General features: G+C 40.5%; 1 protein-coding gene across 6 annotated transcripts in view; it reads left to right on the plus strand.

Annotated features, from left to right (window-relative positions):
• CPQ (carboxypeptidase Q) overlaps positions 1-16,764 on the plus strand; it is a 201,952-nt gene that overhangs the window by 12,498 nt on the left and 172,690 nt on the right. For all 6 annotated transcript variants that reach the window (XR_005255819.1, XM_038128054.1, XM_038128053.1 and 3 more), the window contains exon 2: positions 5,704-6,162. Coding sequence is in view for 5 of the 6 variants with exons in the window: in XM_038128054.1 (XP_037983982.1) it covers positions 5,736-6,162 (427 nt within the window). In the remaining variant the exon portion in view is untranslated. The remainder of the gene's footprint in view (positions 1-5,703; positions 6,163-16,764) is intronic.

Below are 16,764 nucleotides of genomic sequence, written 5' to 3' on the forward strand. Positions count from 1 at the left end.
TTTCAACTGGGATTTTGGGAAAACCTTGCCACACTGGAGAAGAAGCAGTGCTCTGCTCTAGCTTTGTTTAGCCTGTTTTTATGTCTTCTGCTTCTCTTTCTGTTATCTGATTGCTGTAGACAGTAATCAATCAGACAGTAATCAGTCTCTCATCTGTGAGATTCTTTTGTCCTCTTCCTCTTATTCTTTTCCATCTGTAACATTTAAGTATTTTCTATTGTAATATTTTTAATGGTGGAAATGCCAGTTAGCCTGATTAAAGTTTGGATGTGCTCTTCCTCTATATAAGGGCACCATTAAAAGATGAAAATCCCAATGAGCTTGCACTTTAGCTTCAAAGACGGCAGTTAGGTACAGACCAGTTGGCCACAAAATAAGTAGAAGTATCCTTAAAGTAACTGTTAATAAATGTATCCTCTGATATCCTCTGCACTACTTGCATTGTATTGTTTTGTACATTTCATTTTTTCATACTAATTTGAGTTGGAAAAGACCTATTTTCTGCCTTCAGTTTATCTTTTTCTTCTACATATCTAGAACCTTTCTCCCTTGATTTTTTAAAAGCCTTTCAGCTTGTGTCTCTGGTCTCCTTTCATATTCCAAATTACACATCTAGTTTGAAAGACATCTTTTGAGCTCTAGTCCTTTTTAAGGAAAGTGCCTTTTTAAGCAGGGTCAGCTGCAGCAGGTTGTCCAGGTCCTGGACAACCATGACATTCCATGCCTAGACAGGTTTGGAATATGTCGCTGTATGGACACTTCACAACCTCTCTGGACAACCTCTTCCAGTGTTTGACTACCCTCATTAAAAAAAAAAAAAAAAAAAAAAAAAGGAAAGTGTGTTCTTGTGTTCATGTGGAATTTCATATATTTCAGTTTGTTTCCATTGACTCTTGTTCTGTTGGTGATGTTGGTGAGCACCACTGGAAAGAGCCTGGCTCTGTCTTCTTTGTTCCCTCCCATCAGGTATTTCTATCTACTGATTAATCCCTCCCTCTCCTTCTGGAGAAGAAAATAATATTTTCTTCTCTAGACTGAGCAGTTAAAGCTCTCTCAGCCTCTCCTAATAGGGATACTGGATACTCCAGTCCCTTAATCATCTTTGTGGCTCTTTGTTGCACTGTCCAGCATGTCCACATCTCTCTCATCATTTCACATACTGGCAAGCCCAGGAATGAAGAAATAATCCAGGTCTGGCTTCTCTAATGCTGCCTAGAGGGAAAGATCACATCCCTCTGCCTGCTCTCAACACTCCTGATGTGCAGCCTGTTGGTCTTTGCCAACATGAGGTTTTGCTGACTCATTCTCTGCCACCTCCTTTCCAGCTGGGTGTCCCCAGCCTGTCTTAGTGCATGGGGGTTAGTCTTCCCCCGATGCAGGACATGTTGAACTTATAAGGTTCCTGCCTGCGTGCCTCCTCACATGACCATCAAGTACACAGCCACTCCTCCCAACCTTCCCATCATTGGAGGCCACACTCTGTCCAAGCATCCAGATTATTAATGGAGATTTATAAGAGTTCTGGACCAGGTATGGACTTTTAGGGATCACCACTAGCTACCATCTGCCAGCTAGATGTCACTCAGAATCCTCTCAGCTTGGTTATTCAGTAGATTTTCAATCCACCTCACTGTCTGCTCATCCAGCCTATACTTCATCAACTTCCCTGAGACTTTTATGTAGACTGTCAACTGCCTTACTAATGTAAAAGGAAAACAAATCCACTGCTCTGTCCAAATCCACTGCTCTGTCCTCATCTACTGAGCCTAAATCCATGCTAACTATTCTGAGTTACCTTCTTGTCCTTATTTGTGGAAGTCATTTTCAGGATTTTTCTCCTGTACACTTGCCAGAGCTTGGTGTGAGGCTGACTGGTCTGTAGTTCTTATTGTAGTTCATTTTACTTCTTGCCCTTCTCAAAGATAGGAGTGACATGACAAGAATGGCCTCACAATGACATCAGCTCTTAATATTTGTGAGTGCAACCCATGAGGCCCCATGGATTTATATATGTGCAGTTTGTTTAAGTGCTACCCAACTTAGTCTTCCTCACTCCAGACTTTCCCTTTTAAATGTTCTGCTAGGATTTTGCAGGGAAAAATCTCTCCTTCTGTGAACTATATTCAGAGCATTCTATTCTTTCTGTATGGATCCAGGTACTACTATGGCTGGATGCCCTCTTTCTGACAATAAAACACATTAAACAATTTTGATTGCCCTGTTATTCTTTATTAATTTGGCTGGCACTGTGAGGTTCATTTGCCGAGTCTTAACTAGTTAGATGTGGAAAAATAAGTAATCTCCTTTGCTAGATGATTCACTGGGGTGATAAAGTTGCAGAGACTGGGAAAACAGATGTTTGATTCTTTCCCTGGACTAGCAGCGGAGTGATTCTGTATTGCAGTCTGAGTATGATGTTATTTTACCCAGCAGGGAAATATTTCAGATAGTTGCTTTTGAACAGATTATGTTGGAGTATTCAAGGAAAGCACAATAAATTACATTCTTTTTTTTTTTTTTTTTTTTTTTTGTTCTTGACCAGGGTTTGAATTGAGTTATATTCCTCTTACAATGCATTGGAGGCGGTGAGATGCTGTGCGACACAAAAGTTGTGGAAACATGTCTGTTCTCAGTGTTGAGTGGGAAATTCCTGGAAGAAGTATATCTCTTAAATGCAGGTCCTCTGGGGAAGCCTTTGGAGTGAGGATGCTGCTGGTTTTGAATGAGGCTAGGAAGAACAAAGAAACCATTTCTTACTTAAGGGAAATGTGATAACTGCAGTTGTACTGTCCATTGAAAAAAATGTATGAAGTTGGTAGCTCTTTGAGGTGGCCAGTGCTATTTAGATAATCCCTCTGTGTCTTCGACATAACAGCTAAGTGTATCTGCTTTTTCTAGTAGATTTTGCAAACCCTTAAACAAACAGACCCCCAAATATTAAGTTTTTGAAACTAAGTCTACAGAATTGTTTTACTCCATTCAGCACTTATCCATTTTTTTGCTGGCTTCTTTGTGAGTGATGAACTTCGCAAAAATCAGGGAATGAGCATGGTTGTCCTGAAAAAATGACTGATGTCTCTAGAAGAGGATGTCTAAGAGCATGTAATTAAGTGGTTAAGGGAAAGTACATGAAGAAAGTGCAGAGCATAGCAATAAAAATACACCAATACTCTCTGTGTAGTATAACCACAAATAAACAGTAACTCAGACTATAAAAGGCATTTTGCAGTTCTCAGGCAGTGTCCTGAGATAACCCAAGTCTTCCTCTCCTGGTTGTGTAAGACCTTTGCCCTGTCTGTGTCAGGGAAATCTCTGTCATAGATTTATCGTTCACAGATAAAATCAATGATGATTTTTTTGTCATTTTGCAAAAACGATGCTTCACTGTGAAGAACTTATTACTTCCTTGATCTCAAGCTTAGGAGACATTTGAATAGTTAAGGAGAATACCTTAATATTCCTCTATTGCTAAAGCTATTGTTTAAATTGCTGTTTGTGAAAAGATCCATAAAGGTCTATGGAAGGCCAGCAGTTTGTGTTGGTAATCATGTGAACTAGGCTTGGTGACTCCAAAATGATTGCATGAGTGGTTTTTAGTGGGTATTGGGGTGTTTTAGTTTATTTGTTTCAGAATTCTGGTGGTTTATGGATCCTAGAAATGTGGTTTGTACTTTGACTCTTTCTGTGTTTTACTTCTGGATTGCACAGCCAGTGTTTCACATGGCATCTCATGGGTGCATGCCTGGTGGCTGTTTCAGATGGCGTCTTATGGGTGCATGACTGGTGGATTATCCCCCCTTTTTGGGAGCTGATTGGAAGCTCTCATAAATGTTGTGGGTTTCCTCTTCCCACAGACAGCACAGGGAAACAGGGTGTGAGGGTTTTGGTCAGTTCATCACTGAGATTTTCTCCTGCTGCTCGGGAAGAGGAGTCCTTCTCCTATGAGGCGGGGACTCCCTCCCACGGGAGGCAGTTCTCCATGAACTTCTCTGATGTGGGTGCACTCCCATAAGCAGCAGCCAAACCGCACCTGCTGCACCGTGAGTCCCTCCCACAGGCACACAGTCCTCCTAAAACTGCTGTGGCGTGGGTCTCTTTCCATGAGGTGTAGTCCTCCATGGACAGGCTGCTCCAGCCTGGAGCACTGGCCTGCTCTCTCCATCAGATCTCCCACTGGATCACAGGCTCCTCTAGGTGTCCACCTGCTCCAGCCTGGGCACCTCCCCATGGGCTGTGGGTGGATCTCTGCATTCCCCGTGGATCCCCACAGGCTGTGGGTGGATCTCTGCATCCCCTGTGGATCCCCATGGGTTACAGGGCCACAGCTGTTTCACCTTGGTTCTCACCACAGCCTGCAGAGGAGTCTTGGCTCTGGTGCCTGGAGCACCTCCTCCCCTCGTTCTCCACTCACCTTAGTGTTGCCATGTTGTTTCCCTCACATGTTCTCACCTCCTTCTCTGATTAGGAGCAAAAAACCTGTGACTTTGTTTGGATTTTCTTCTGAAGTATGCCATCACAGAGGTGTTACCAACCTCATTGGCCCAGTGTTGGCCAGCAGCATGTCCATCTTCAGAGCCATCAACCACTGGCCCTGCCAGACATGGTGGGAAGCTTCCAGCAGCTTCCCACCAGAGACATCTTTGTGGCCCCCCTGCTGCCAAAAACCAGGCCCTGCCAAACCAATAAAGGTACAAAATCTTGTGGGTTCAGGAAAGAACAGTTAAGTAGATGAAAAGAAGTAAAGTGTTATAACAATAATGATGATAATAATAAAAAAAAATTAAAAGCCCAAGAAAATCAATTGATGGACAATCCAGTTAATTGCCACCTGCTGACCAATGCCCTTTCCCTGAGAAGTGATCATGTCCTTCCAGTCAACTCCCCCAGTTTGTGTACTCAACTTGGTATGGAATATCCCTTTGGTCAGTGTAGGTCAGTTATTCTGGCTGTGCTCCCTCACAGCTTCTTTTGCAGCTCCTCATTCACAGAGCATGAGACACTGGAAAGTCCTTGATTTACTTAGCAACAACCAAAACATCAGTGTGTTATCAATGTTATTCTCATGCTGAATCCAAACCAGAGCACTGTATCACTTACTAAGGAGAAAATGAACTCTATCCCAGCCAAAACCAGGACACTTTTTTACTGGAGTGAAGGGCTGAGCCTGGCAAAATAGGGCACAGGAGAGCCTGTGGACACTGGAGGCATTGGATCTAAATCTTAAATCTTTTTAGTACAATAGAAAGTACTTTTCTGAATATTGAGATCAGGAAGAACTTTTATTCATGAATGGTATAAGAAAAGTTTTTGTCTGGATGTGTTGTGTAAAGACATTTGATTTGACACTTCTGAAAAGTCCTGCTCCTAACAGAGAGGAGATGCAAAACTCCTCCTGCATGGGAGCAGCCCTGGGTTTTGATTAATTGAAGAATGTGTTTATTTAAAGAGATGCAGCATTCCAAGGATATTTCTAAAGACCACAGAGATTGTGTCCAGTGGTCTAAATATCTTTTTCATTTGCTTTCAATAACTCTCTCTTCAAGTTGAGTTTACTTTTCTGCTAGTTCTGATCAAAGCATTTTTATGATAAACTAATTTTTTTTCATTTCATTTCTGTCTGCCAATCCAAATAACTAAAAGTATTGCTGATAGGTGTATGATTTTTTTAACTTTCTTTTTTTTTTCTTTTTGCCTCTCCAACAGGCCATCTGTGGAAAAGAAGAAAGAGAAAAAAAATGAAGCACTTATTGTTAATATTGCTCATGAATTTATTACACCAGTATACTGGGAAATCTTTGAGAAGAGATGGAAGTTCCCTGAAGTCATTTGAAGACATTAAAAATGAGATAGCTGGCTATACTGATATTGCTAAGGCTATTATTGATCTTGCTGTTCATGGAAAGGCTCAGAACAGATCCTATGAAAGATTAGCAGTTTTTGCTGACACCATAGGACCTAGACTCAGTGGTTCAAAAAACTTAGAGGCAGCCATCAAATATATGTTCAGTGCCCTGCAGAAAGATGGGCTGGAAAATGTGCATCTAGAGCCTGTGAAAGTACCACACTGGGAAAGAGGAGAAGAGTTTGCAGTGATGCTGGAACCAAGGAATCATAGCATTGCTATTTTGGGACTTGGGAACAGTATTGCAACTCCTCCAGAAGGTAACACTTCCTTTTCGAATTCCGTATGACTTGCTTTTTAACACAAACTGTATTGTACCCCTAATTACTTCTCTCAGTGGTCAAACTGTGGTTTTCATCTTGCTGTAATAGTTCTGCAAAACAAGGTGCTATTTTCCTGGGACTTTTCTTTATGGCATGGTTGTGACTGGTGCAGTTAATATTAATACAGTTTGGTTGAACAGACTTGTAAAATTAGAGTTGATTCCTGAGCTGTTCATTAAATGTTTACCCCTTTTTTTTTAATGCTGCTGAACATCATTTGCAAAGATTCTGGTCCTCCATTGTGGTTGGTAGGAAAGAAGTTCTCTATGAGGTGTCAAGTTGACACTTAATTTCTCCTTTTCTTCGTGTGCCCTATTTTGCCAGGCTCAGCCCTTCACTCCAGTAAAAAACAAGGCAGCAGGAAAAGGAGGTGATCTTGGAGAGTTTAAGCCCCTCACTAAACATAGCAGTTGGCATCTGTGTGAACTTCCCTTCCCTTCCCTTCCCTTCCCTTCCCTTCCCTTCCCTTCCCTTCCCTTCCCTTCCCTTCCCTTCCCTTCCCTTCCCTTCCCTTCCCTTCCCTTCCCTTCCCTTCCCTTCCCTTCCCTTCCCTTCCCTTCCCTTCCCTTCCCTTCCCTTCCCTTCCCTTCCCTTCCCTTCCCTTCCCTTTCCTTCCCTTCCCTCTCATGCTCAGCTTGGAACCTACTGTTCACAGTGTTTACATGCTCGCTTTGTCACCTGTCACTGAACTGTGTGTTGCCTTTTAGATGATCATGTGTGATTTGTTACTCAGGAGCAAGAATAAGCAATAGCTGCACTTAACAAGATTCTCGTCTTTTAAACCCCAAAATATTAGATTGCCTACGAACAAAATGATTTATAAGATTCTCTATTTGTACTTATTGATGTGAGGCTTTGAGGATTGTTATTTAAAGGCCAGATGAGAACCTTCTTCTGTGACTGCTCTCCATAAAAAACAATATACTTATTCCTAGACCACTTCAAAAGCATTTGTATTTCTTTATGAGAAAATAAATTTAGTTTAGGAAATAAAAGGTAACATGACACTCATACTTTTTTTTATCAATTGTAAATTTTTGTGATAGCATGCTTTCTGTTTGAAATGAAGCAACATATAAAACTGTTCGGTTAACAAAAAAAATATATAGATCGTCAAAATGCAACAAATAAAACTGGGTAATTTAAGATATGCTTGGAATAAATTATACTTGGTTTGCAAAGCTGCTGCTGTGAATTTTATCTGAGATAACTCTGTCATATTGAAGTAAACACATGCCTAAAATGCGAAGCAACTAGAACCATTACTATCTGTCCCATTATATGTATAATAAGTCAGTGTTCCTGTTTCATTTACAAACCACGGTCTCAGTACAGCCCAAACAGATCCCTTCCTTGACACTACTGATGCCAGTTAGAGACAGAGTTGGACTTCTTGTCTGTTAAGGTCTAGGAATGGGGTTTAGATGAGAGAGGCTGACTCCCCCATCCCAGCAGGAGGTATAGGAGACCATTTCTTGCTTTTTCATCATTTCAGTTAAGTCCTGTATTCCTCTCTTGCCATGATTTGGCCCCAGGCTTGTGACCCAAGAAGCTAAGAAAATAGGAGACATTGGCAGAAGCTTAAAACTTGGTGCTGGATTTGGTGGCCTTTGGTTCTCTCAGAGTCTCTCCTGAAGCTCAGCACCCCAAGCAAGTGCTCAGGAGTGCTCTTCATTACCATAGCAATAGCCTAACAGCAATTAGAAACCTGGTGTCCTTGGGGTGCCTTTATGATGCTTGTATCCCCAATGGTCTGTTCTGTTTATGCTGGATATTGAGTTCTGCACCTTCAAGACTGGTTCTGACAGCTAAGAAGGGGAAAAAGAAGTACACAGTTTGTTTTCAGAAACTGCACTCACTCCTCTGCATTCCTGCTCCTGGACTGTGTTGTCTGCAGCATGGACAGACAGTGCAAAGAGAGCTCTTCTTTGCTTTTTACTTAGTGTTTTTTTTAGCTAGCTGAGGCAGAGAAGTTCCCTGGACTGTGGTTTTTTTTTTTTTTTGAAACTGTTCAAACCTGCTCTGGACTGAAAACCCAGAAAAACACTGGGAGCTCACACCTGTGGCCCACCAGGGCCCAAGAGACAGCATTCTCCAGCACAGGAGGGACTGATAAGAAACTGAGCAAGCTGAGTTACACCCCCCCAACAAGGACTTTCTGAATTTACCATCTCTTCAGAAGAGCAAGAGGTTTTATTGTTTAATATTGTTCAATTTTTATGCTTGTGAATACTTTTCTTGTTAAATAAACAGTTTTTTCCACTTTTCTCCAAGGAAATCTTTTCCTGAACCAGCTGGGGGCGGGGCCACTTGAATTTGCTTTCTAGAGGGACCCCATTCGGAGGTTGCCTCCCAAATTTGCCCTAAACCAGGACACCTGGCTTAGGATGTTGGAAATTCAGGGTTTAATTTCCCTTCTGTCCATGGAAATTCAAACCAGTGTTTCCTAAGAGTGATCCAATGGCTAGAGCACATGCTGAGGTTGGTTACTTTCCATTTCAGCATACACCATGTGAGTGTAGAAAAAAATCCGCAATCCTTCAGGGCAGGAACAGGAAGCCCTAAATAGTAGCAGTATTTTTAGCTATGAAGTCCAAGCCAGTCCATTGACTCCAGGATACCAGGAGTGTCTCTTCCTGCGGGTCTTCTATCTCATGCCTATGGCATTGAAACCCTACTGGGATGTGCACAGAGCTTTTCTAATTTATTTGATTTTATGAGATTTGCCCACTTTGGCTCAGATACAGAACAGTTGGATGATGTGCAGGAGGCTTTTCAGTACCTTGTGATCTTGTGGATAAAATCCTACTTTCTTCTTCATGACTGGGAAATATGCCAAGATGTCAAGTTCCCAGATTCCATCTGATTGCAGCAAAAGGAGAGTACAGAAAAGGTTAGATTTTTCTATTGAAGAGGAAAAACCTCCAGCATTCTCCCTCTCCAAGTGTATTCCAAGATATGAAGATGTTGGGTCAAAGAGAAAGTTTTCACTTCCTTTGATCTCTTTACAAGGAGGGAGTCACTTCACTGCCCGCTTTAGTGACAGGGAGAGAAGAAACATGAAACAGAGTGACCTGGATTTCCAGAAGTCCGCAGGGGCTGAAAATAGTCATCACCTCAAAGAAATGGATTCCTAGGTAGCAAACGGGATTGAATGATAGAAAGTGCTCTGTTTTGGGGGCTGGAAAACTGAAGATTTGCCATACTTAGTCAATGTCCTTGTCTCATTTTCAGTGTTTCAACATTGGCAAACATAGATACATATATATAGAGAGAGAAACTGTGTTGATTTCTGGTGGTACTGATTATATCCCCCAAATATAATTGTTGCTTTGAGAATCCCATAATTGAAGAGTAGTAGTTTAGCAGATGTTTGACCATAAAGTATCAAAGAGTTCATTTTTTTGCATGTGTTTTAAAATGCACTTTTTTTACCCTGATGGGTGACCATGCCCTTTAATTTTAAAGAAATACTGACAAGCAGAACCAACTTCAGAGCAGCCTGCCCTGAAATGTCTCCTCAAAAAACAGTTTCCCCAAGAAAGAGTCTCTGTTTTTTTTTATATATTGTTGGTTGCAGCAAAACTGAAATAATGTAAATATGAAGATGATCCATTGGCAGACTTTTCCCTAGTTTTTGTGTTCAAGTTGTGGGGATTTTTTTTTTAACTGTCAACATTTGCTCCAGCTGTGCTCTTATAGAAGGTGATAGGAGCTTTGCAGTTCCATAATATGAAAATATATATGAAAATATAATTCCAGCCTGTTCTGTATAAAATGGGGATAATGCATGTTGTCTTGAAGTTATTGGTGTGGGCTGTTGCTGTTGGTCCACCATTTTATTAAACCAGGAATGCTGCTGAAAGAAGCGGTCTGGCTCCTGTCCTGCTTGATGCATTTTGTCCCCAGTGTTGACTATCCTCCTTTTTATCTCAGTGGTGAAGTGGATTAGGGAATTCAGCTAGATAAACAAAAGGCCAACAAAAAAAAAGTTATTTTTAATGTGTATCAGAGGATTTATGCTTAAGTTGCCAGCATCTTGGATGACCACTGATCTCCTGTAAGAAAAGTGATGCTTCTGGAGGGACTTGGGTACTCCTTTGATGAGGGGTTCAGTGATGAGGACAGGGGTTGGGGAGAGTCGTAGGCATGAGAGCACAATGCACAGGAAAGCCCTCCTGTCTTCACTGGATTCCTCTTCTTTCATGTGTGAGGAGCTATTGATGGACATCTTGAGACCATGAGCCTCAGTATTGTGTACCTGGATTGTTTATTATTATTTAGAGTAGCACTCCTTGTGCTATGGTAATTACGCCACTGTTTTTCGTGGAACGTAGAAGGTGACATTTATGAAGGACATCAGACACTGTGGTGTTCAGTGGCCCAGCATCTGGGCTAAAAGTTAGTGCAGTAGCATTTCAAAGATTTAGAGGGTAGAAGTATCTGCATGGCTTTGAGATGGACATGCTGTCTAGGGAGAACGTGGGTTCCAGTTGCTACTTTAACCAATGTTAAGGTGAACTGTGTGGATTGCCAGTGGTAAAGAAGTGAATTTTCTGGTCTTGTCCTTTTGCAGTATCACTGAGTTGGGGGTGGTTACCTCAAGGATGTTAAGGCCAGGCTGAAGCTATTGAAGGCAGGATTTTAATATGATTTTCTGCATGTGTGGGGTATGCAGACACAGCTGGAGGGCCATGTTACCTTCATCCCAAGGGATAGCCAGCGGTGACTGGCACCTTTGGCGCACTAAGGAGAGAATGGTTGTCCTCAGCTCTTCCTGCCTTGAGCATCTGTGTTCTCAGAAACTCATTTTTGTGGATCTTGGTTTTGGGTGTCTGATTCTCCCTACACATTGCGGAGCAAGCCTCTGCTCTGTCCAGGGCTGCTCCTGGGAGAACCTTACCTGTTGCCCCACTCTTGGCATCCAAGGCTTTATGCTGGGGGTTGGGACAAACCCATTTTCTCCTTGGATTTGTGCTGCACAGTAAACTACATGTCATTGAAACCAAACTGTTCAAAAGAGATTCAGTACTTGCTGGAAATTTTAAGTCATATTTGTCAAAAACCTAACTATTATATAGTGTATATTTTTCTCTGTGTTCTTAAGGAATGGTACAATATGTTTAGTCTCTGTGCAAAGCATCAGCGCTGAATAGCCTCATATCCTTTTTTATAACTGTCTTAGATAATTTTATTTTCATGAAGTAATTCTCTTTGCTGTTCCACAGAGTAAAAAGGTCACATTTTCTAGAAGTATTGTTCATATTTTATAAAATTCTTCTTCCTGATAAAGCCCTCTTCTTCATTTCACACTTCCCTTAAAATATTTTGTATTTTCTTCATATTATAGTTATTGTATTAATACATATTTATATGTGTGGACAGAGCAAATGTGTTTCTAGGTTGTGGGAGGCGGGCGGAGAGAGGCTTCGGGAATGCCTTGGGAGACAACATGTGTGTAAGGCAGTCCCTGCATGTCAATCAGTGTGCCACTCACCTGCTCCCCCCTCCCCCGTTCCAGAAAGTTCTGTAGTTCTCTGTCCCCCATTGGTCCCCTGCCCAAGACCACGCCCTTCCCTCCTTCCCATTGGCCCGTGTTATGTCACCCCACCCTGACTCCTCCCCTTTTCCTCTTGCTTATATACCCGAACCTCTCGTGGGGTTGGGGCTTTTTGCCTCTGCTGCGGTGTGAGTTGTGCTCCTGCTTCCCTCTACCTCTTCCCTTGGAGTAAACTCCTCTGGACTTGGCAAGCAAGAAGCCCTCCTGCTCATTATTTCTGGTGTGGCATCAACATTATTCGGGCTTGGGCGGAAGGTTGGCCGAGAGACACCCACCAAAGGGACCTGACGGGACCGGCGCAAGGACACGACACCCCCTGCAGTAGGTGTTAGAATATTTCAGATTTTCAGTACATGCTAATGATTTTTGAGTGAGAAAAAAAAGGAGTGATGATATTGATCTTTCATTTGCTTCAGCCTGACACAAAAACAAATTGGATGTGGTCATTAGAGACAAAGAATTTGGGTCTGTTTTTCTAAAAAATCTAGTTGAAGTTTGTGGAGCATTGCAGGAAACCTGAACAAATTCTTGGAGACTGTTAGAAAGCAACATGTTTTTAAGAGTGGTATGCTAGAAGTAGAGGAGGAAAATGTTTTCTGAGCTGATTTTAGAGGATGTTGAACTTAAAAAAGGATTTAATGCCAGGTCCCTAATCTTACTTAGCTTTGAAACATGTATTTGCATTTTCCCTCTACTCCCAAAGACCTTTTTTCCTTTGACCTGTCCCAGCAACTACCTTATCTCCAGACATACATACCTACCTTTGTATCATATGACCCATGCAAAAAAATTCTAGGCTCTGTGAAAGAAGCTGCCTTGCAAATGGGCACAAGACAGTGCTTGTGGGCTTGTGGGCTGTGTCTGAAAGAAGCAGGGGCATGTTACTTTTAATCTGGAGAGGTGATCAAGTCTGAAGGGCAATGGGAATAGCCAGACTGAGGTAAGAAAACCTTGGGGCTACTGCTTGCATATGTTCAGGGTCAGCATAGAATACAGTATACCTGATGAAGCAGCTTCTGGGCTAAACCGGCTTTGTGGGGAGAGCTGAAGTAGAAACAGAGAAATCTGGGATGTTGCAGGAGATGAGGCATGAGAGTGGCCTGACACGGCTGGTCTGTGAGGCAGAGCTGTGATCACCACATGGGTGCCAGGCACTGTGGCTGTGGTGTGTTGTTGCCCTTGTTCTACCATAAAGAGCTGTCTTGGTTTCCTGTCCTGATATCCTGATGCCTGGTTCTGATGAACGGGGAGGGAACGTCCTGTCTCCTTCTTGCTCTCATGACTACAGAGGCCAGGACATGTTTCAGATACATCTCCTCCAGTTTCAAAATTTTCACTGTTATCAGAACAATTCGATGTGTTGTTGACTTTTTGTGTTGATACTTCTTTTCTAGCTTTGTCTTGTCTAGGCTTAGAATTACTGTATTTTAGTTATTATAAGCAAAAATTGCCTTGCTCATCAGCTTATTTATTTGGCAGTGGTAACTTCAGTGCATGTAAATCAATAGCATCACTGTTTCATACTGTGATTTGTAGAAGAAATCATAATTCTTACTTTAGTGTGAAGTAAATTAAGTTTAGGAGGTCCATAGGAATGAGTTGTTTGCTTGCTGCTATTGAAAAGAATTTATTGTCAAATTAATGGTGACTGCATTTGGCTTTGTAACTGGATCTCTAAGGTCCTGATTCTATTACCTGGATGACAAAAATGGGACTGGGGGAAAAAAAAGAAGAGAGTAAAGCCATAGTTAAGTAATGAGGAAATTGGTATCCAATAAGATTAAACAGTATGCAAATAATATTTCTTTCTGGGTTTACAAAATCCTTTCAAAATAGTAATAGATTATAACTAACTTGATTGAATATCTTTGTGTTTGTAAATAGAATGTTTCTGGGATAAGTAAAAATGTATTCTGTATCAAATTTCATTGATGTTTTAATGAAGATCCACCAGTTTCTAAAATCTGATAATAGGGTGGATTTTCCTTTTTTTTCTTTTTCTTCACTGAAACCTGTTAGTAACACAGACAGATGCACATCTCTAGAAACTGAAGTGACTTAAGTATTAGCTGCAGTTAATCTTGGGGAGAAGTTATCTTGTGAGGAATCCCCTTTGAACTAATCTACTCCTTCATTGCTGGCAGGTAAACAGCTGTGAGGAGGTGACTCTCCAGACAGAATTGTTCATGCCAGGAATCAGACTTCTTCTGTACTGCAGTATTACACACAGCTGATTTATGCGTGCTTTTATAAATATGCGTGTGTGTGTATATATATATGAGTACAATATATATATATACGTGTATGTTTATATATATATACACAATCAGTCTTGTGTTCATCCCGCCTGTGACAGATTTTAGATTGCTAATGCATACCATATTACTTATTTTAATTGGCAGTGTGATCATCCAAGTTGTGACATATGCAAGTTTTGAGATAGAAACACACATTTCAGTGTACAGACGCCTTTGTAAAATAATATGTTGTTGATAACTGAAAATTGCCTGCTTGTTCCCACCATTAATACCCTTCCTATACTTAATTCTCACAAAGAATAGGGTACAATTTTCTGTTTAATATGAGAAATGAGGGAAAACTCATAGTACTACCTAGATTTATTTGTTCACTCGCCCAACTCAACAATATGTTTCATGTGATGAGATCAAGTAGTCTTCAGCTTTATACCCTCAGCCAAGTTGATCATGTTTGTAATTGTGCTTTCTATGATTCATGCCCTTTACTTTGCTAATTCCCCAAATACTCTGTATTCATCTCTTGGACTGTGTGTGTTAGAATCTTTATATCTTGCTTAAGTAAGCAGACATTCTGTCTTCCTCCTTACATGGGGTTTCTGAAGAATTCTGTTCACTAACACACAGCCAATAATGTAATGATAGGTGTAAGAGACAATATCTTTCAACATGGGAAGCAGAGCCGTGAGGCACTGAATTGGTAGGAAACGCTAGGGTAGATTTCTATTAATTTGCTCAAAGACTCAGTAAGGTGAAACATTTCCAATTTCTAAAGGGATTAACTTATTCTTATACAGGTAAACTGTTAGGGTTTTTGTTTTATTTCTCCTTTTGCAAAAAAAGGTTTAAGGGTGGTTTTTGTATGTATGTCCACATATTTGTTTAAGATAAACTTACTCTTGTAACTTCAGTCAAAGAATCTGAAATGGCATAAAATGGCACTAAAATGCAAATGAGTAATTGAATTAGTCAGAAGCTACGCAAGAGTGAAGTTTTACCTTGTTCTGGAAAGCACTGTAATTCATGTTTTATGTATACCATGCTGCCATTAAGTAAAACTTGCAGAGAGAATGTTTGTTGGTTTTTTTTTTCATTTTATCAAAGGATGGCTTTATTTAGCTTATTTGGGGACATTTGAGAGTAGAGATACTGATCTAGAATTTGCAACTCTGTGTTCTTTCCCTTAGCACAAATTTTCAGTAGTTCTCACTGTACAAACTCCTGATGCCTGTCATCTAGGAAGGGCCATAAATTTATTTCACCATTATATTTCTTAGGAATTATAGATACTTACTAGCTGTTTGTGGCTTCCTTAAAAAGCTTTGCAGAGTGTTTGTTCATGTTTGCAGTAATGCCCAGAAGAGTTACACTCCTTGCTTCCCTTGACGAACAGTCACCAAGACCTGTGTCCTTCCAGTGCCTGCTGCACTATCCAAGTGGAGCACTGGGGAGAGATAAAATGAAATAGAGATTGCAGTATCAACCTACTGAGACCACGACTTCTCTCGTGGAAAATGAAATTTTTCAGATACCTGCCTTTATTTCTAGTTGCGTGGTTTCATACCCAAATTATCCTGTTGCTGGAATGTTCCTTAGCTAGGTGGCTGAACCTGCCATTAATTGCAAGCAGTTGGAGTCTGCTAGTATGCTCACCTGCCTGCCAACAGCAGCTAGTAATATGTGAAGGTGATTCTTTGTTTTGCCTTTCTAAAACATTGCCAGGTTAAGGTTAGAATCTTAAGAATCTGAATAGTTAAAATTTTGATCCCTCTCACACTAGGCTATTTTTGTAGCTAAAATTCACTTTTGTTGTAGTAGTAAATGTCTGTTCTACTCTTAGTGGTGCATTCTAATGAGACCAAACTTCTGTGGAATGGTTTCTTTAAGGTTTTGAAGTCTAGTCTCATCTTAAAAAAGCCATGAGCCTGGGCACACTGATGCTGGGAGACATTACGTTTCTATTTTTCTAAGAGTTTTTCTCATTTATTGTGATTTTACAAGTCTTTGAAATCCTTTAAATAACTCTTATTTCACGCACAAAAAAAAACCAACAGCCAACCAACTGGAAAAAAAAGGACTTTTTCAAGGAGAATAATTTTATTCTTAAAAACATGGTAGTTTCACTTTATTCTGAAAAAATCCTTCCTAGAGGATTTGTTATTAGTTTCAGTTTCCGTTGATGTATTTTGTGACTATTAGGTGAAATGTACAACATTAAAATTTCAGACATCCATTACTACTTCTATATTTAGAAGCAAAGTACCAGCCCGTGTAGTTAAGCAGTCTCTACTCATTTCTGTAACCAATCAACAAAATTGAATTTTCAGCATTGTGGTCATTTAAATGAATTACTTCTCAAATGCTGTGAAATATAGTTCCTTAATTAATGTCCTTAAAATTTAAAAGGATTCTCTGGCTTATCTGTAACATTCTTTGTTTTTTCAAGTAAGATAATACAGCAATTTAAAACTATTCCAACTATTAAAAACAAAGATCTGGGTGGGATCTAACTTAACATGTGTGAATAGTCCTGCACAAGAACCTGCCTGGAAAACCTCCCAGAAGGAGATCCAATGGAACTGTTATATTCTTCTGGCTAAATATGAAGAAGATGATGATTATTATTATTATTAAGCACATTGCAAAATTTGTTGACACTGCAGAGCTTTAATTTTTTTTCATTTATGGATTAAATAATTTTATCGGAGTTACAGTCTAAAAAGA

This window comes from Motacilla alba, chromosome 2 (genome assembly GCF_015832195.1).
Source record: "Motacilla alba alba isolate MOTALB_02 chromosome 2, Motacilla_alba_V1.0_pri, whole genome shotgun sequence".
Classification (NCBI taxonomy): domain Eukaryota; kingdom Metazoa; phylum Chordata; class Aves; order Passeriformes; family Motacillidae; genus Motacilla; species Motacilla alba.